The sequence below is a fragment of the Eriocheir sinensis genome, chromosome 41 (genome assembly GCF_024679095.1).
Source record: "Eriocheir sinensis breed Jianghai 21 chromosome 41, ASM2467909v1, whole genome shotgun sequence".
Taxonomy (NCBI): Eukaryota; Metazoa; Arthropoda; class Malacostraca; order Decapoda; family Varunidae; genus Eriocheir; species Eriocheir sinensis.
The window spans coordinates 3,266,924-3,283,065 of NC_066549.1; the positions used below are offsets into that span (position 1 = coordinate 3,266,924).

Consider the following 16,142-nt stretch of genomic DNA (forward strand, 5'->3'; position numbering starts at 1 on the left):
GCAGCGGCTGAAGAAGAAGCATATTGACAGCAGAGGAAGAAGTGACGACGGATGAAATATCAGCGACAGAAGAAGCAGCGATCGACGGTGAAGCAGCAGCGACGGAAGAAGAAGAAGCAGCGACGGAAGAATTCCAGTGGTCCACGGCAAGGATTCGTTGTCTCTGTTAAGTGTTGAGTTGGTGCGGTGGAAACTGGAAACTGCTGTCACGTGTGCTGTGCGTGGGCCTGTGAGATTGGGGAGTCCCACTTGACAGCCGCTCGTCTGCTGCTGTGCCCAGTGTTGCCATTCTAGCGGTTTTCCCGCTAGATCTAGAGGTTTTGGGTCATGATCTAGCAGGGAAATTTGCCATCTAGCGGGAAAAGTTCTAGTGAAAATGCTTATTTAGCGATTTTTGGAGGATATATTTATTGTATTACTGAAACTCTAGCGATTTGTGGCTCTGATCTAGCGATTTTTAGGGGTGATGCTAGCGGGACTGAAATGTTTTCAATGGCAACACTGCCTGTGCCTCCACTGCCTGTACTGCAGTGACCAGGGACGCTATATAATAGTCTCCTTGGCTGTGAAGGACACCGTGACCTCGAGGAATCCAAACTACCGTCACCATGAGCTCCAAGCATCTTAGTACCGGTGGGTCAGGGTCAAACAAACCTCTACATGCACGTCACGTCTGCCCAGCCGCTGCAGCAGTGTGGTGTGTTGCTGTTATGCGGAAGAGTGACAACAGCAACACTACCAGCAATAGTAATCCCAAGGAACTCAAAAAGCCGTGTGTAACCATTAGACATCACGGCTAATATGTGCAGTTCGGATAAAACACCTCGATCTCGGCAAGTGGTCACCCCGTGCAACAACGGCTATATAATAACTGCTGTGTAGATCTGTTAGTTAAAGCCACGCTGATAAATAATTTCAAACACTGATATGACAGTCTTGCTTATCATAGTTGTTTACATGGATAAGTTATGATCGGGGACAACTGAAGGAGAAGTTTGTAACACTACCAATGTTAGCTTTTTCATAGTACGGATGGTACCTCGCTGTGATACTCCAGAATCACACCCAACTCCAGCTTGTGTTCAATACCAGTCTTATTTTCTCATTGATTTCAGTGTGCTATATAATTATTACTTAACCATTTTTTGCTGTTAGTTACTAGTTTGTGAGATGTGAAAAGCTAAATGGAAAAAATAGCTGCAATAAGATACTATTTTGTTAGTGCGTTATTTTAGTTGTGTTGCGGACTCGCTCAACACGAGTTTATGGGATTGTCAGTATCTATCGAATAGAGACCTGGAGAGGCATGTCGATGCCTTTGGTACCAAGTGCCCTCACAGGGTCATTGGGTATTGCTGGAATGAGTTCATGTCAAACCAGTGGCTACATCATGAGACTAAATTGAGGGCTGTTGCCTACTTGTCCATGAACACCAACTTTTTTCTATTGTGATTTGTTGAAAATTAGTTTATACTAGTTACATAATAAGAATTGGCAAAAAAATATAATCATAATGTACATACAGATAAACAGAGGATTTTACATTAGTAGTATCAATATATGCAATACATTAGCTGATAGAGTTTATTACCGGACAAATAAAAACAAGCAGACTAATCACCTTCATTTGCAGGTAGAGTTCATTACCAGACAAATAAAAACAAGCAGACTAATCACCTTCATTTGCAGGTAGAGTTCATTACCAGACAAATAAAAACAAGCAGACTAATCACCTTCATTTGCAGGTAGAGTTCATTACCAGACAAATGAAAACAAGCAGACTAATCACCTTCATTTGCAGGTAGAATTCATTACCAGACAAATAAAAACAAGCAGACTAATCACCTTCATTTGCACAGACAAATGAAAACAAGCAGACTAATCACCTTCATTTGCAGGTAGAATTCATTACCAGACAAATAAAAACAAGCAGACTAATCACCTTCATTTGCAGGTAGAGTTCATTACCAGACAAATAAAAACAAGCAGACTAATCACCTTCATTTGCAGGTTCAACATGTCCACCACCAGTGGCTGGACTTATGCGTTGCTACAGCATGAAGTATTGTCCTTACGCCCAACGTGCCCGCATTATCCTGGAATTAAAAAAAGTAAAGTATGTTTTATCCTATTTCCTCTTTATTGCTTTAAAGGAGCATGATATATTTCCTAATTTTTTGTCTGTGCTGCCTATAGTGCTGGTAGGCTCTTGAGGGGCCTGGTGGATGGCTCTAGCCTGTTAGTAGAGCAGGTAATTTTATTTTGAGTGGCTGCTGTGATATATGACTTGCTTGGCCCATGCTGCCTCCCCCTGCTTCTCTTGACTGAAGTCAATAAAGTCAAGGTTGATAAAAGGGTAATTCTTTACAAAAAGTCTGCCTCCCCCCCCACCACTCCAGCCCCCCCCTACCTCTCAACACAAGCCTGGGGACCTGTGAGGAACTGGGGTTTTGGGGGGGGAGGCAAAATCACTGAAAAATGGGCTTCCAAAATTTCCCTGAAAAGTCCCTAAAATTGGGAAAATTCCCTGGTCTCGAAAGTAAGGAAAGCCCTTAACGTATTCTCTTGTAATCTATTATAACATAACCTAGCAGCCGCTGCACCCGGTCTGTTGATGAGTGTCGGGCGTGTCACCCCTCTATCACCGCTGCCCAAATCCATCCCGCGCTGCATAATTTTCGACAGCCCACACCTCATGTCAAATATATTTAAACTACCCCAACCGAACTTTACATAACCTAACCTCTAATGGGGGGCCTCGCCCACCTCGAACCCCCTCCTAACCAAGGAAGGCTGCACCCCCCTAGACCTCCCCGCATTATAACCTCCTAGGAAAAAAGACCCTAGAAGTAGAGCAACTCTAGGGAAATTTCATGTCGAATATATTTAAACTACCCCAACCGAACTTTACATAACCTTACCTCTAACAGGGGGCTTTGCCCCCCTCGACCCCCCTCCTAACCGAGGGGGGCTATGCCCCCCCTGGACCCCCCCCCCACATTATAACCTAGGAAAAAGACCCTAGACTTAGAGCAACTCTAGGGAAATGTCAAGTTTCATTTATAATGGACGAAAATAATCATGCAATACTCACCAGGTGGGCAGGTGGGATCCAACAATCTACAATTACATATGGTACAATACTGACGGTTAACCCGTCCACTTCTGCTAAGTTGATGGTAGATCACTGTTGCGACCGAGGTCTGTAGAGGCAGAGAGCAGCTCCTTTGAATTTGAACCTATGCTCTAACCCCACCTAATATTGCTGTCCATGAATTTATCTAATCTATCACATTCAAATATAGATTAGATAAATTCATGGAAAGTGATATTAGGTGGGGTTAGATTCACGGGAGCTTAGGTTCATAGGAGCTGCCTTGTACAGGCCTACCGGCCTCTTGCGGACTCCCAAGTTCTTATGTTCTTATGAGTACTTTGGGGTACAAAATAAAACCGATATGTGACAGCTGTCATCCAGCCCTGCAGTTTTACCGTGTTCTTGAACACACTGGCTCCAGTTACACTCCTTTTTCTTTGACTGGGTGTTTCGTTTCTGACCGCCATAATTTCCTATTTAAGTCTAGCTTAGTTGGTCGTTCACACACGTCACTGTCCTTAGCTTCCAAAACAAGTTTATGGCGCACGCAGATATCAAATATATATCAAATATTTGGATATATATATATATATATATATATATATATAAAATCAGGTTATATATATATATATATATATATATATATATATATATATATATATATATATATATATATATATATATATATATATATATATATATATACATACATACACACACACACACGTGTGTATTTTTATGTATAAGTGTCTATATATGAAGTCTTTAGGCCATGATATGTTTGTTTTATTTGACATGTGAGGTAGCATTAATTGTATGCCGTACTAAGGAATATATTTAACTTTTCAGACATGAAATAGTGAACATTCATCTCAGACAAAAGCCTGAGTGGCTTTTTGAAAAGAGTCCCTTGGGCAAAGTACCATCTCTTGAGCTCGATGGCCAGGCATTGATCGAGTCCCTGGTGATCTGTGATTACTTAGATGAGGCGTATCCCGAGCCTCCACTGTACCCCGCTGACCCATGGAGCAAAGGCCAGGACAGGATGTTCTTAGAACTGTTTGGCAAGGTGTGTTAGCACTTAGTTACTTATGTTTACTTCAGTTTGTTGGAGCTATTTTTTTGTTTCTGCTGTTACACTACCACTGCAAGTTAGTCTCGGTTGGTTTCTCATATTGAATCCTTAGTATTCAGCCATCAACAATTGCTTTTTTTCATTTTTTTCATTTTACTGCCTTGTCAGTAATCCATTTTTCACCAGAGTATCTTAATATTCCCCCTTGCAAGCCTGCTCTGGCAACCAATGCAAGCTGGCAGTCACACATATCATTGCTGTGATGTTTATTACCATTAAGCAATTCCCTGCCTGGTACTGTCTCTTGACTAACATTCATTACATACGTCTCACTTCCATATGTGTTAATCCATTTCTCTTCTGATGCCATACATCTAAACATAGCATTCATATTGTTATGACAATAAGTACAAAATATGGTGACAACTATAGGAGATAACACATTTAAAATGACTGCTCACCTCTTTATGTTTTCTTCACTTTATCAGTGACAATTCTTTTGTTTACGAAATATATGCCTCATAACCACTCCTCTCAGTATCTCTAATCTCTACAGCAGGCAGCAACATACTGACTTCCTAAATATGCTTTCTGGAAGTTACTGTAATTTCCCAACCACATAATAATATACTCTATGACATCTACTGTTTTGGTACAACAATGGTGATCAGGGTGTTGGTTCACTTTACTTAATTACTTCTTCAAATATATTAGATACTTTTCCTGGTGTCACTTTGATAAGACCTCTCATTGTCTCGGAAACACAATAGTAGGGTTTGCTACAACAAACATTATTGGTTCTTGATTATAATTTGTAATATCATTCATTTGTTATATCATTCATTGAAATACATGTATTTGTGGGTAATCTGTTCCAGGTTCCAAGACCAAAGTTGCCTCTCAACATGGTACAGATTAGGTTCATTAATGAGCCTATGTCTCTTTTCTTACTTTACAAAGTGCTCTTTTGTTGTAATATGTTTGTTACTAACCTTGAAACTTCTTGGGAATTCATAGGCAAGATTATAGAGACCAAAACAACTGTAAAGTAGCAATGAAATGTGAAACCCCATGTGGCCACTGGCATCCTGCGGCTCCCGTAATCATCCCCCGGCTCACCATACCCTTTCCTACAGGGAGGGTTTGTTCCTCTCGATCCTCCTTAGAGACAATAAAAGTAACAGGTGAATATATACCTAACCTTCTACTGGCTCAGCTCCCCTTGACCCCATTAGTTTGCAGATTTCATTGCTTTGGGCTTCTCCACCACCTGGGGCCACTCAGGTTTAGTCTCACATTACATCACTATTTTCACACTTGTTTTGATTCCTACACTCTTCCCTGTGGTTTTCCAAGGTATTTGAAGGTTAGTAAAAGGCATATATGACTATATGAAAGTAGTTTGCAGTCATATGCACTGTAGGGTTTGAAGGGAGGCTAGTTGTGACTCATTTGGGGCAGGGAGGGGGCTAGGAGGCCTATGAGGGAAATATGAGGAATGTGTGGAGGGGCAAACAGAGGGAGGAGGATGAACTGCTTAGCCAAGAGCAGTGGTTCTCAACCTTTTTTTCAGGCGACCTCAATCATGCACCTCTAGACATGACCACGGCCCCACTAGTTTAGTTGTATATGTGTTATTATAACATAATAACACCATGTTTGATATTTTGAGGTCTTATCGATCCCAGGAAAAGTGCTTGGCGACCCCAGGGTTGGGAAAGGGGGGCTTAGAGATTCCCCTCAACTCTTTGCATGTTTTATTGTACAGATCATTCACTTAAACATACCATGCTCAGCATTTATATCTGCTACACTTTTTCCACAATCATGGTTGAATTTTTTTTCTTTATTTTGAAGAAAAACGTTTTCACAATTTTGCTGACTTATGGCAAAAGTTATATTGCACTTTAATTGTCAAAAATGATTATTTTCCCTTGCTAACTAATGTTGGAATCATGGAGATTTGTAACTTCATCACTGAACCTCAGAAACATTTGAAAACACAATGCCGATGTGTTACAGGCTCGAGGTGTCCTGTGCCTGATATTTGACCGTGTTTGTTGTAGCCTTTTTATTCATAGAAATATCTTCATTTTATCAGTAAAATCCTTTAGTTGTATCATTATTTGTACTAACATCTGGCTGGTGTAGCATACCTCACTGTACCAGAATTGTACAATTATTTTATTAATCATTATTATTATTATTTTTTTTTTTTCAAATTTGTCATCTTTAGGACACTACTTTCATATGGATGTTGAAAAGGATAATTTTATTAATTTGTTATTTTTTTTATAACCTCAGTAATTATCTTGTTTTCTGTCATCAGGTAACCTCAGTACTATACAAAGTTTATTTTGCAAGAGGTGATGAACAAGTATTGAAGCAGGGCTTTGATGATATCAAAGCTGGCATGGACATCTTTGAAGCAGAATTGAGAAAGAGAAACACAAGGTACTTTGGTGGAGAAAAGCCAGGTAAGGCCTTAATAATTACATTGTATCCAGTGAGTACATAGTAATAAAACAGGCTTATCACCATTAATTCCACCTAAGCTAGTTAGGTCCCATGGAGTGACCTGGGTCTTAGCCAGGTTGGTGAGAATGCTGCTACATGTAGCTTTGTAATCGTAGCTGAAAAGACTATTTTTTCATCACATTGCAAAGTACTGATTATAATTTTTCGTAAAAAATCAATTAAAAATCTACTTACTTAATATTTATGGTAATTAAGGCTTGAAAATACATAGAATTGGAGATTTGAGTGTCGTGGTCATTTTAAAACAAAACAAAACAAAAAAAGTAAAATTGCATTGTTACAAAGTTATTTGTACCTTATTCAGAAAGAAGTAGTTTCGAGATAATCACACTTTTATGCTGAATATCTTCCTTACACCATTAACAAGTGCCGAATGGAAATATCAACTCACCTAGTCCATTGGCTATTCCTTGGTAGTCAGTAGAAGAGGGTCTGGTCACATCATGTCAAATTCAGGTCACTTCATGTCATGTTCAGGTCACCTATGCAAGTTATGACAAGAATCGCCATTTTGTCTACTTATGACAGCTTATGAGTGCTTATGAGCGCTTTATAAATACGGCCCTTGGTGAATAATAACAAATATTTTCTTTGCGTGTGTGTGGCAAGGAGGCCTGCCCCACAAGTCTGCATTTTGGTTAAGTTGATGAGAACTCTGCTCTAATTGTGCTGATTTCAAAATTCTACTTTGTGCACTGTTTTTACCCAGTTGGGTTTTGAAAATTGTGCAGTCACTGCTTAATCCAATAATATTAGCAAAATATGCTCATCACCTGTAAGGGTGCGGCCACACTGCACACGGTTTGCTGGGAGGGTAGAGGGTAGCGGGACGCCTAGTGGGTCAGAGGCAAGAACAAACACATGCTGTCTAATAGGAGTGGCCATACAGGACACGGGTAGCGGGTAAGCTTGGAGGAAACCCGCTACCCGCATCCGGTATGGCCACTCGTATTAGATAACATGTGTTTGTTCTTGCCTCTGACCCGCTAGGCATCCCGCTACCCTCTACCCTCCCAGCAAACCGCGTGCAATGTGGCCGCACCCTAAGAGGTGAGCTAAGCAAGGAAATATTAATATTTTTGAGGCTACGTGAAGATGGTGGGTTGCAGGAGGTTAGACACCACAACTGTTTCTTAAAAAATCAACAGTCAGTCCAGTCAGCATCATCTGTACCCACCAGGCTTGGAATGCACTCTTGGGGATGTAGCTTAAATTAATCCATTTTAATATTAATGTTATTTATTGTAATGTAATATTTGATCCCATTTAGATGTTAAGTAACCTTATCTGATGATAATATTATATAGCAACAAAGTTTCAAAAGATTAGATAGTTTAGTTGATGGGGAGGGCACATGGTAAACATTAACTTTATGATAATTGCCAAGTACCGTATAGGCCAGCCAATATCAAGTGTCTCCCTATATCCTTGCATAGGAATGCTGGACTACATGATCTGGCCATGGATGGAGAGGATTCCTGTTGCTCAGAAATTTGCATCTGATGTCATTGGTCACCTTCCTGATGACAGATTTTCAAAATTGGTGAGTTAACCAATTTATTCCAGTCTAATCACTGTTTCCAGTTAGTATGATTTTTATTAGATTTATTTTCCATCTTAAGTATAGAAGTTTTAATATTTTGTTATGTACTTTTTACCAGGTCTTTCTCCCTCACTTTTTTGTATAGAAAGTCTTCTCAGTAAAGAAGTCTATATGAATTTGCTGAGTCAAATCCTATAGTGTTTGTTTTGGTTATGTTAGGTTAAGTTTAGGGTATCTTCAAACACATGATAACCAGCACCTTATGGTATAAATCAACAAAGAATGATGTCACTTTGTTGTATAGAAAGTCTCATCAGTAAAGAAGTCTATATGAATTTTCTGAGTCAAATCCTATAGTGTTTGTTTTGGTTTTGTTAGGTTATGTTAGGTTAAGTTTAGGGTATCTTCAAACACATGATAGCCAGCACCTTATGGTATAAATTAACAAAGAATGACATAATTTTGTTGTATAGAAAGTCTCATTAGTAAGGAAGGCTCTACGACTTTTCTGAGTCAACACCTATAGTGTTTGTTTTGGTTATGTTAGGTTAAGGTTAGGGTATCTTCAAGCGCATGATAGCCAGCACCTTATCTTATAAATCAACAAAGAATGATGTCACTTTGTTGTATAGAAAGTCTCATCAGTAAAGAAGTATATATGAATTTTCTGAGTCAAATCCTATAGTGTTTGTTTCAGTTTTGTTAGGTTATGTTAGGTTAAGTTTAGGGTATCTTCAAACACATGATAGCCAGCACCTTATGGTATAAATTAACAAAGAATGATGTCACTTAGTTGTATAAAAAGTCTCATCAGTAAAGAAGTCTATATGAATTTTCTGAGGCAAATCCTATAATGTTTGTTTCGGTTTTGTTATGTTCTGTTAGGTTAAGTTTAGGGTATCTTCAAACACATGATAGGCAGCACCTTATGGTATGAATTAACAAAGAATGACGTCAGTTTGTTGTATAGAAAGTCTCATTAATAAGGAAGCCTCTATGAATTTTCTGAATCAACATCTATAGTGTTTGTTTTGGTTATGTTAGGTAAAGTTTAGGGTATCTTCAGGCACATGATAGCCAGCACCTTATGGTATAAATCAACAAAGAATGATGTCACTTTGTTGTATAGAAAGTCTCATCAGTAAAGAAGTCTATATGAATTTTCTGAGTGAAATCCTATAGTGTTTGTTTTGGTTTTGTTAGGTTATGTTAGGTTAAGTTTAGGGTATCTTCAAACACATGATAGCCAGCACCTTATGGTATAAATTAACAAAGAATGACGTCACTTTGTTGTATAGAAAGTCTCATTAGTAAGGAAGCCTCTATGAATTTTTTATAGTGTTTGTTTTGGTTATGTTAGGTTAAGGTTAGGGTATCTTCAGGCACATGATAGCCAGCACCTTATGGTATAAATCAACAATGAATGACCTCACTTTGTTGTATAGAAAGACTCATTAGTAAGAAAGCATATTTGAATTTTCTGAATCAAGACCTATAGTGTTTGTGTTGGTTTTGTTAGGTTATGTTAGGTTAAGTTTATGGTATCTTCAAACACATGATAGCCAGCACCTTATGGTGTAAATCAACAAAGAATGACCTCACTTTATTGTATAGAAAGTCTCATTAATAAGGAAGCTTATATGAATTTTCTGAGTCAAGACGTATAGTTTTTTTGTTTTTGTTTTGTTAAGGTATGTTAGCTAAAGTGGCTTTAAATCTTAACTCCATCTGTTTACTCCATCTCTTTCCTTGTTGATCTTTTTTTCTTCATCTCCACCTTACCCATTCAGTTAAACACCATGCTGAACTTTTATGTTTCCACTCATTCTAAATCCTTCATAATCCATATCTCTAATTTGCCTCACCATCAGATCTGTTCCTTGGTTTAAATAATGACACTTGGACATGTTTTTTTTACACTTTATCCTTCCTTCTAATATTTCACTTACTAAGCAACATCTAGATCCTTTAAGATTTTTGAATTTCAAAAACCAACTACAGTCTTTATATTTAGTAGGAGACAGGCGTTATCCTGAATACTTCCAAAACAAGTATGGTTGGTTTCCCTCCTGCTTGTAGGACTGGTGACGGGTCTTCTTCACCAGCTGGGCTATTAATTATTTTGTGTTTTTCCACAGCTTGCTTGGATGGAAGATATGAAGAAGGACCCTGCCGTTAAAGCCACCTATATTTCACCTGAAACACATTACAAGTACCTCCAGACCAGCCTCGCTGGTTCCCCAGACTATGATATGCCAGAGTAATGTGGTAGATAACTGTTGAGAATTTTGTGTGAGTGGTATAGAATGTACATGTTATGCAGCATTCAGTATTTGTTTTTATAAAAGCTGACCTTCCTGCATGGATGTATGTTTGACTGGAGAATAAAGTCATCTCTTTAGAAAAGTAGTATCCATTGAAAACCTGCCCCTTCAATTATGTCAATTATGTGATTGTGTATACTTGTGCAAGATTCTAATTTTATTTATTCATTTATTTAACTATTTGATGGTGTTGAGGAACTCCCTGATATGTCTTGCCCAGCTGCTGATAAGCAGTCTTGAAAAGGATCTTGTTTTCTGTTTAAATCAGTGTGATTGCAAAACCTAAAATTTCCAACAATACTTTGAACTTCTTGCAAAACCTCATTTTTACTATTTTTTTATATAATATTAATGCTTTATTACTCTAGTCGTCCTATGTACTATTATTTGAATTATTTGATACATTAAATAATATAATTTTAGTTCTGACTGCAGAAAGAATGGGTGTGCACGTCAGCTCTGATCTGACAAAAAAATCACTGTCACCGTGAGAAAGATTTTGTAGGAAGTGCAAAATCTATCATCAGATTACTGTGGCACTGGTTGGGCCCAGCCTTGATATCCTCTTCAATTTTGGTGCCATAATTACAGAAGCTATATAGATTCCCATTTATCAGAACAGAAAATAATTATACAAATGATCCATGGGCTTAGAAATCTACCATACCGTGAAAGACTTACCTTAACTGGGTGCCGGTCAAGTGACATCGATGACCATGGAGCACAAAGACTTACCTTAACTGGGTGCCGGTCAAGTGACATCGATGACCATGGAGCACAAAGACTTACCTTAACTGGGTGCCGGTCAAGTGACGTCCCCGCGGTGTTCGCGTCGTTCATCATGGGAACCGTTTAGTAATGTAAACATGACTGGCTGTGTCCGTAGAGTTTTCCGCCTCAGTAGTGTTCCGTCTGTATCACACTACATAGGTATGTACGTACTTTGTACTGTAGGCATTAGGAGGTTGGTGGTTATCTGGGGAAAATATTGCTGAAAAATCTTCTTCTTATCAGTCTGATGGTGCTAAATGTGGTAAGAGAGAGAGAGAGAGAGAGATATTCAGACTACACAGACCCTATGGCTAATACTAAAATAGATGGTCTGTCCTTCAGTGACGAGGCTGCTGTTTTTTATTTTCAGTGTCGCAAGGGGACTTTTCTGTTGCTTCACATGATAAGGCGGTGCTACTCGATGGTATTTAACTTACTAAACTAAACTGTGGCACTTGGAAGTAAGGTAAGTATTATCGTTTGGGGAAAGGAATGAAATGTTGAGTGACGATACAACCACCTGAAAATGCTTGCAATGGGAGAGAAATATCAAAAAATGGCAGAAAATGTGCTCCTGTCACGACCTATGAGTACATGGCTGAGTTAGCACAGTTTATTTGCCAGTTTGTACGCACCATTCTAACTAATACTCGCAATGTAGAGAAAACAGCAAAGAAAACTTAACTGTGATTAAAAAAGTCATGATGAAGAATCAGTATTTACTTTGCCAACAGTTCATTTTCATCGCCTAGCTCACCTATCAAGAGAGTGAACTATTCTAAAAATAAAATCAACTGCGATAAAAAGAAGCGATAATTAAAGAATGTCAATGAATATCCTCTCAACAGTTTATTTTCATAGTTAAGCTCAGTTACTCCGAGGGCGAGTGTTCCCTGCTGCGGGTGCTGACTGAAACGGTGCTAACGAAATGCAGAATAAACCCTCGTGTCGTGCCTAAGTGAGCGGCGCCTTGTCCCCGGCAGCGTCAGAGCACCTCCTTCATTATTCCTAAGGAAGAAATATTGCTCGATTTAGCCGACAGCGCCATGAGGCATCGCACCCAATCCCTCTTGCAGGACAATACGCAGCCCTGAGGGGGAAGGGGAGGTGTTTAGCGAGCTGTTCTTCAACCTTTTCTCACCACGAGCCAGTTTGAGCACAGCCATCACGACCTAAATGCAAACCTATTGGTAGTACTGAAAGCTGTATGCCTCCCACCGCCATCTATTTATGTAATTATGCAGAAGAATACAGAAGGATATAAGGAGACTACAAGAGGCTAGACACTCTACACATGACAGCTCCTGAACAGTGGTGACCCAAATAGTAGTCTACAGCAGACCATTGATGCATAAACAGAACCTGAAGTAGTGTCGAAGGGAAGGGAATGAAGGAGTAATGGGCTGAGGAAAAAAGTATGCCAAGCCAAAACAACGTAAACTGAAAAAAAGAAGGAAAGAAAAGAAGGTTAGACAGTTTGCTTTTGCTCAGCCGTGTGTGTGTGTGTGTTTACTTGAGTCAGGGCTGGAGTGAAAGGATGGAAGAGATAACGGACAGAGAAAATACACACAAAACCAAAACGAAATGTAAAAAAATGAAGAAAAAAGGAAAAAAAATATAGAATGTTTACTCCTGCTCAACCGTGTGTGTGTGAGTGTAGTTTGAATCAGAGTCGGAGTGAAAGAAAGAAAATGATGAGAAAAAATATACCAAACCAAAATATAGGAAAATAAAAAGGGAAAGAAAAGAAGTATGCAAAGTGTGGTCTTGCTCAACCGTAGAGAGAGAGAGAGAGAGAGAGAGAGAGAGAGAGAGAGAGAGAGATTCTTGTCATTCTATAATTTAATTTCCCTATTCTCCTTCATTTCTTCTGTTTCTCTAATTATCACTATCTCCGGCTATTCTTCCCATCAAATATCTTTCCAATTTTCCTTCTCTTCTCTTTCCTCTCCATTTCTCTTAATTTTTTCTTCGTCCTCCTCTATTTCCATTGCCTCCTTCCCCTTTCCTCCCCACATTTTATCCTCCTCCCCTTTCTCTACTCTCCACTGATTCACTTTTCTCTCACGCATTTCCTCTCATTTCCTTCCTCCCCATTTATCTTCATCCCTTCCTTATCATTCTCTGCTGGCTTTAAGCAATATAATGAGATGCCAGATCGAGACGGTGATAATTAACGCCATAATTTCATTACAACAATAGCATTCAGTCTAATGGTGTTCTCTCAGTTACCGGTGTTCTGTAGGATTAGAATTTATGCTTCCTGGTTTATCAGTAACTGTTTCTTTCTCTGTTTTTGTCTGTGTCAAGATATTTACTATTTGTCTGTCTGTTACTCCCAAGTTTGTCTGTCCGTTTGTTCTTACACTCGTCTGATGAATGATGATGTGTCTATAATAGGTTTTTGTATGTTGGCGTGTCCTCTTCCTGTCTATCTATATATGTATGTATGTAATAACCTATAGTCTATGCATCTAATAACCTCCGTCTGTAGTTCAGTCTACCTTTTCTCTCCTCTAATTTCTTTTAGCTCTCGTACTCGCTTCTTTGCTTTCTCCTTTTTGCACCTTCTCACATTTTCCGTTGTCTGCTGTCTATCTATGCATCTCTATGTCTAATAACCTTTGCCTACAGTTCAGTCTACCTTCTCTGTCCTCTCCTGCCTCTTCTCTCTCATCTTTGCTTCTTTCCTTTCTCCTTCCTGCTCACACGTTGCCGCGGCTGCTCGACGTTCCTCATGACCACAACTCAGCCCAAAGATGGCGATATTGGCGTGTTTACCTCTGGGGCCGCGTCTGATTGGTCCTGGCGAGTTCCTGGCGCTCTCGCTAATATTTTGAGGACACGCAAGCACCACCACCACCACCACCACCATCACCACTACCACCACCACCACCATCATCATCGTCACTACTATCACCACCACTATACCACTACTATGCCATCACCACCACCGCCACTGTTAACACCACACCACAGCAGTTTGATGGTAGGACGAAAACGAAGCGAGATATGATTCCCTTGGGGGGCACACACACACACACACACACACACAAAGCTCTCTCCCCCCCCCCCACACACACACACACATCGTCTCACCTCTAAGATAAAAGCTGTTGCCAACCGTCTTCCATTGGCAGCCAGCAGCTCTTTCACGATACCTTCCCTTACTACTTCTTCCTCCTCCTCCTTCTTGTGTGCCGCCCCATATCCTCCCGGACCGAGGTGTTGTATTTGGCCTCACTTCTGTTTTCGCTGGTGTCTAAGCCGTAGTCTTAGCCCGGTGGTGTGGACTGGAAAGAGGGCCGAGTGAAAGGCGTGAGGATTAGCGCCACTGGTAGGGAAGGAAGGAGAGAGAGAGAAAACCGTATGGAGGAGGTGAAGCTGGGAATGAAGACGGGAAGGTTGGGAAGAGGGAATGTAGTGGAATGAAGATACAGGGTGGTAAGGAAGGAAGAGAAAGTCGTAAGGAGGAATTGAAGCTCGGCATGAAGGTGAAATGAAGACGGAAGGGTTGGAAGAGGGAATGTAGCAGCGTGAAGATGTAGCGATGTATGGAGGTAAAAACTGGAAGAAACGAGAAGGGGAGGATATGGGTAAGCTGCGAAAGGGTTAAAAAAAAGGAAAACGAACGGAAAAAAGAGGAAACGGGATGGTGAATAACGTGAGTAGGGCAATGTAGTGGAATGAAAACGTAGAGAGGTGAAAACTGGAAGAAAGGAGAAGGGAAAGCTGCGGGAAAGGGTAAAATAACGGACAGGGACAAGAAGAGATGGGAGAGTAAATGAAGTGGCTAGTTTACGTAGGTGTGTGGGTACGAGAGATATGGAGCGGAAATTGTAAGAGATGAGAACAAGACAAGGTTGATGGCACGGAAGACGATATTGTGAGGACGTTACAAGAGGAATGAATAACGAATAGAAACAGACCAGGCAAGGGGAGAAAGGGAGAATGCTTTATTACGTGGGTGTGTGGGTGTGGGACGGAGTAAAAACTGCATGCCTCCCCCCCCTCCCTATACTGTCCAAACCCCTTATGCAAGAGTTAACCAGCATCTCCATTCTTTCATCCCCTTCACTGGTAAACTCTGCAACAGCCTTCCTTCATCTGTATTTCCTCCTGCCTATGACTTGACCTATTTCAAGAAGAGTGTATCAAGTCACCTCTCCACCCGAAATTAACCTCTCTTTTGGCTACTCTTTACTGTTATCTATTATCGGAGCGGCGAGTAGCGGGCTTTCTTTTTTTGTACTCTTTTTGTTGCCCTTGAGCCGTGTCCTTTGCTGTAAAAAAAAAGAAGTGAGCGAAGAAAGTAAGAAGGGAATGAAGAAAGACGAGGAACTGGAATGATGAACAGGAAGGAGGGAACAAAATTCACAGTGCGTGGAAGTGAGCAAGTAGGTCGATGTGTTATTTACTGAGTGAAAACTACGAGAAGCGAGAGTGCAGAGCGAATGATGGAAGACGAGGCACTGGAATGACGAACAGGAAGGAGGGGAAGGAGTGTCACAGTGCGTGGGAGTGAGCAGGTGGGTGGATGTGTGATTTAAGGTGCGGAAACTATATGAAGAGAAAAGAGAATGTAAGGAGTGAATGAAGGAAGATGAAGGACTTAAATGACAAACAGGAAGGATGGGAAGGAGTGTCACAGAGCGTGGGAGTGAGCAGGTGGGTGGGTGTGGGGTTTAAGGAGCGAAAACTGTAAGAATAGAATAGAATGTAAGGAGTGAATAAAGGAAGACGAAGGACTTAAATGACGAACTGGAAGGAGGAGAAAGGGTGACACAGAGCGTG

The 16,142-nt window shown here is 40.2% G+C and overlaps 1 protein-coding gene and 1 long non-coding RNA gene across 2 annotated transcripts; one reads left to right on the top strand and one right to left on the bottom strand.

Moving 5' to 3' along the window:
* The first annotated feature begins 465 nt into the window (after positions 1–465).
* On the top strand, positions 466–10,659 carry LOC127009511 (pyrimidodiazepine synthase-like). Its single transcript, XM_050882627.1, has 6 exons — positions 466–633; positions 2,011–2,116; positions 3,947–4,166; positions 6,502–6,649; positions 8,147–8,253; positions 10,392–10,659. The coding sequence occupies exons 1-6, from the start codon at positions 609–611 to the stop codon at positions 10,515–10,517; spliced, it is 732 nt and encodes a 243-aa protein (XP_050738584.1). The 5' UTR covers positions 466–608; the 3' UTR covers positions 10,518–10,659.
* On the bottom strand, positions 6,962–8,140 carry LOC127009512 (uncharacterized). Its single transcript, XR_007762031.1, has 2 exons — positions 7,753–8,140; positions 6,962–7,483 (listed from the first exon to the last, which is right to left on the bottom strand). It is a non-coding gene; the product is annotated as an uncharacterized LOC127009512 (long non-coding RNA).
* Positions 10,660–16,142: the final 5,483 nt, after the last annotated feature.

Excerpts from the sequence above, each read along its gene's own strand:
- LOC127009511 (XM_050882627.1), top strand. The coding sequence starts at position 609 with ATGAGCTCCAAGCATCTTAGTACCG. Across the intron at positions 2,117-3,946 it reads CTGGAATTAAAAAAAGTAAA|ACATGAAATAGTGAACATTC; the intron begins GTATGTTTTATC and ends TTAACTTTTCAG. Across the intron at positions 4,167-6,501 it reads TCTTAGAACTGTTTGGCAAG|GTAACCTCAGTACTATACAA; the intron begins GTGTGTTAGCAC and ends TTCTGTCATCAG.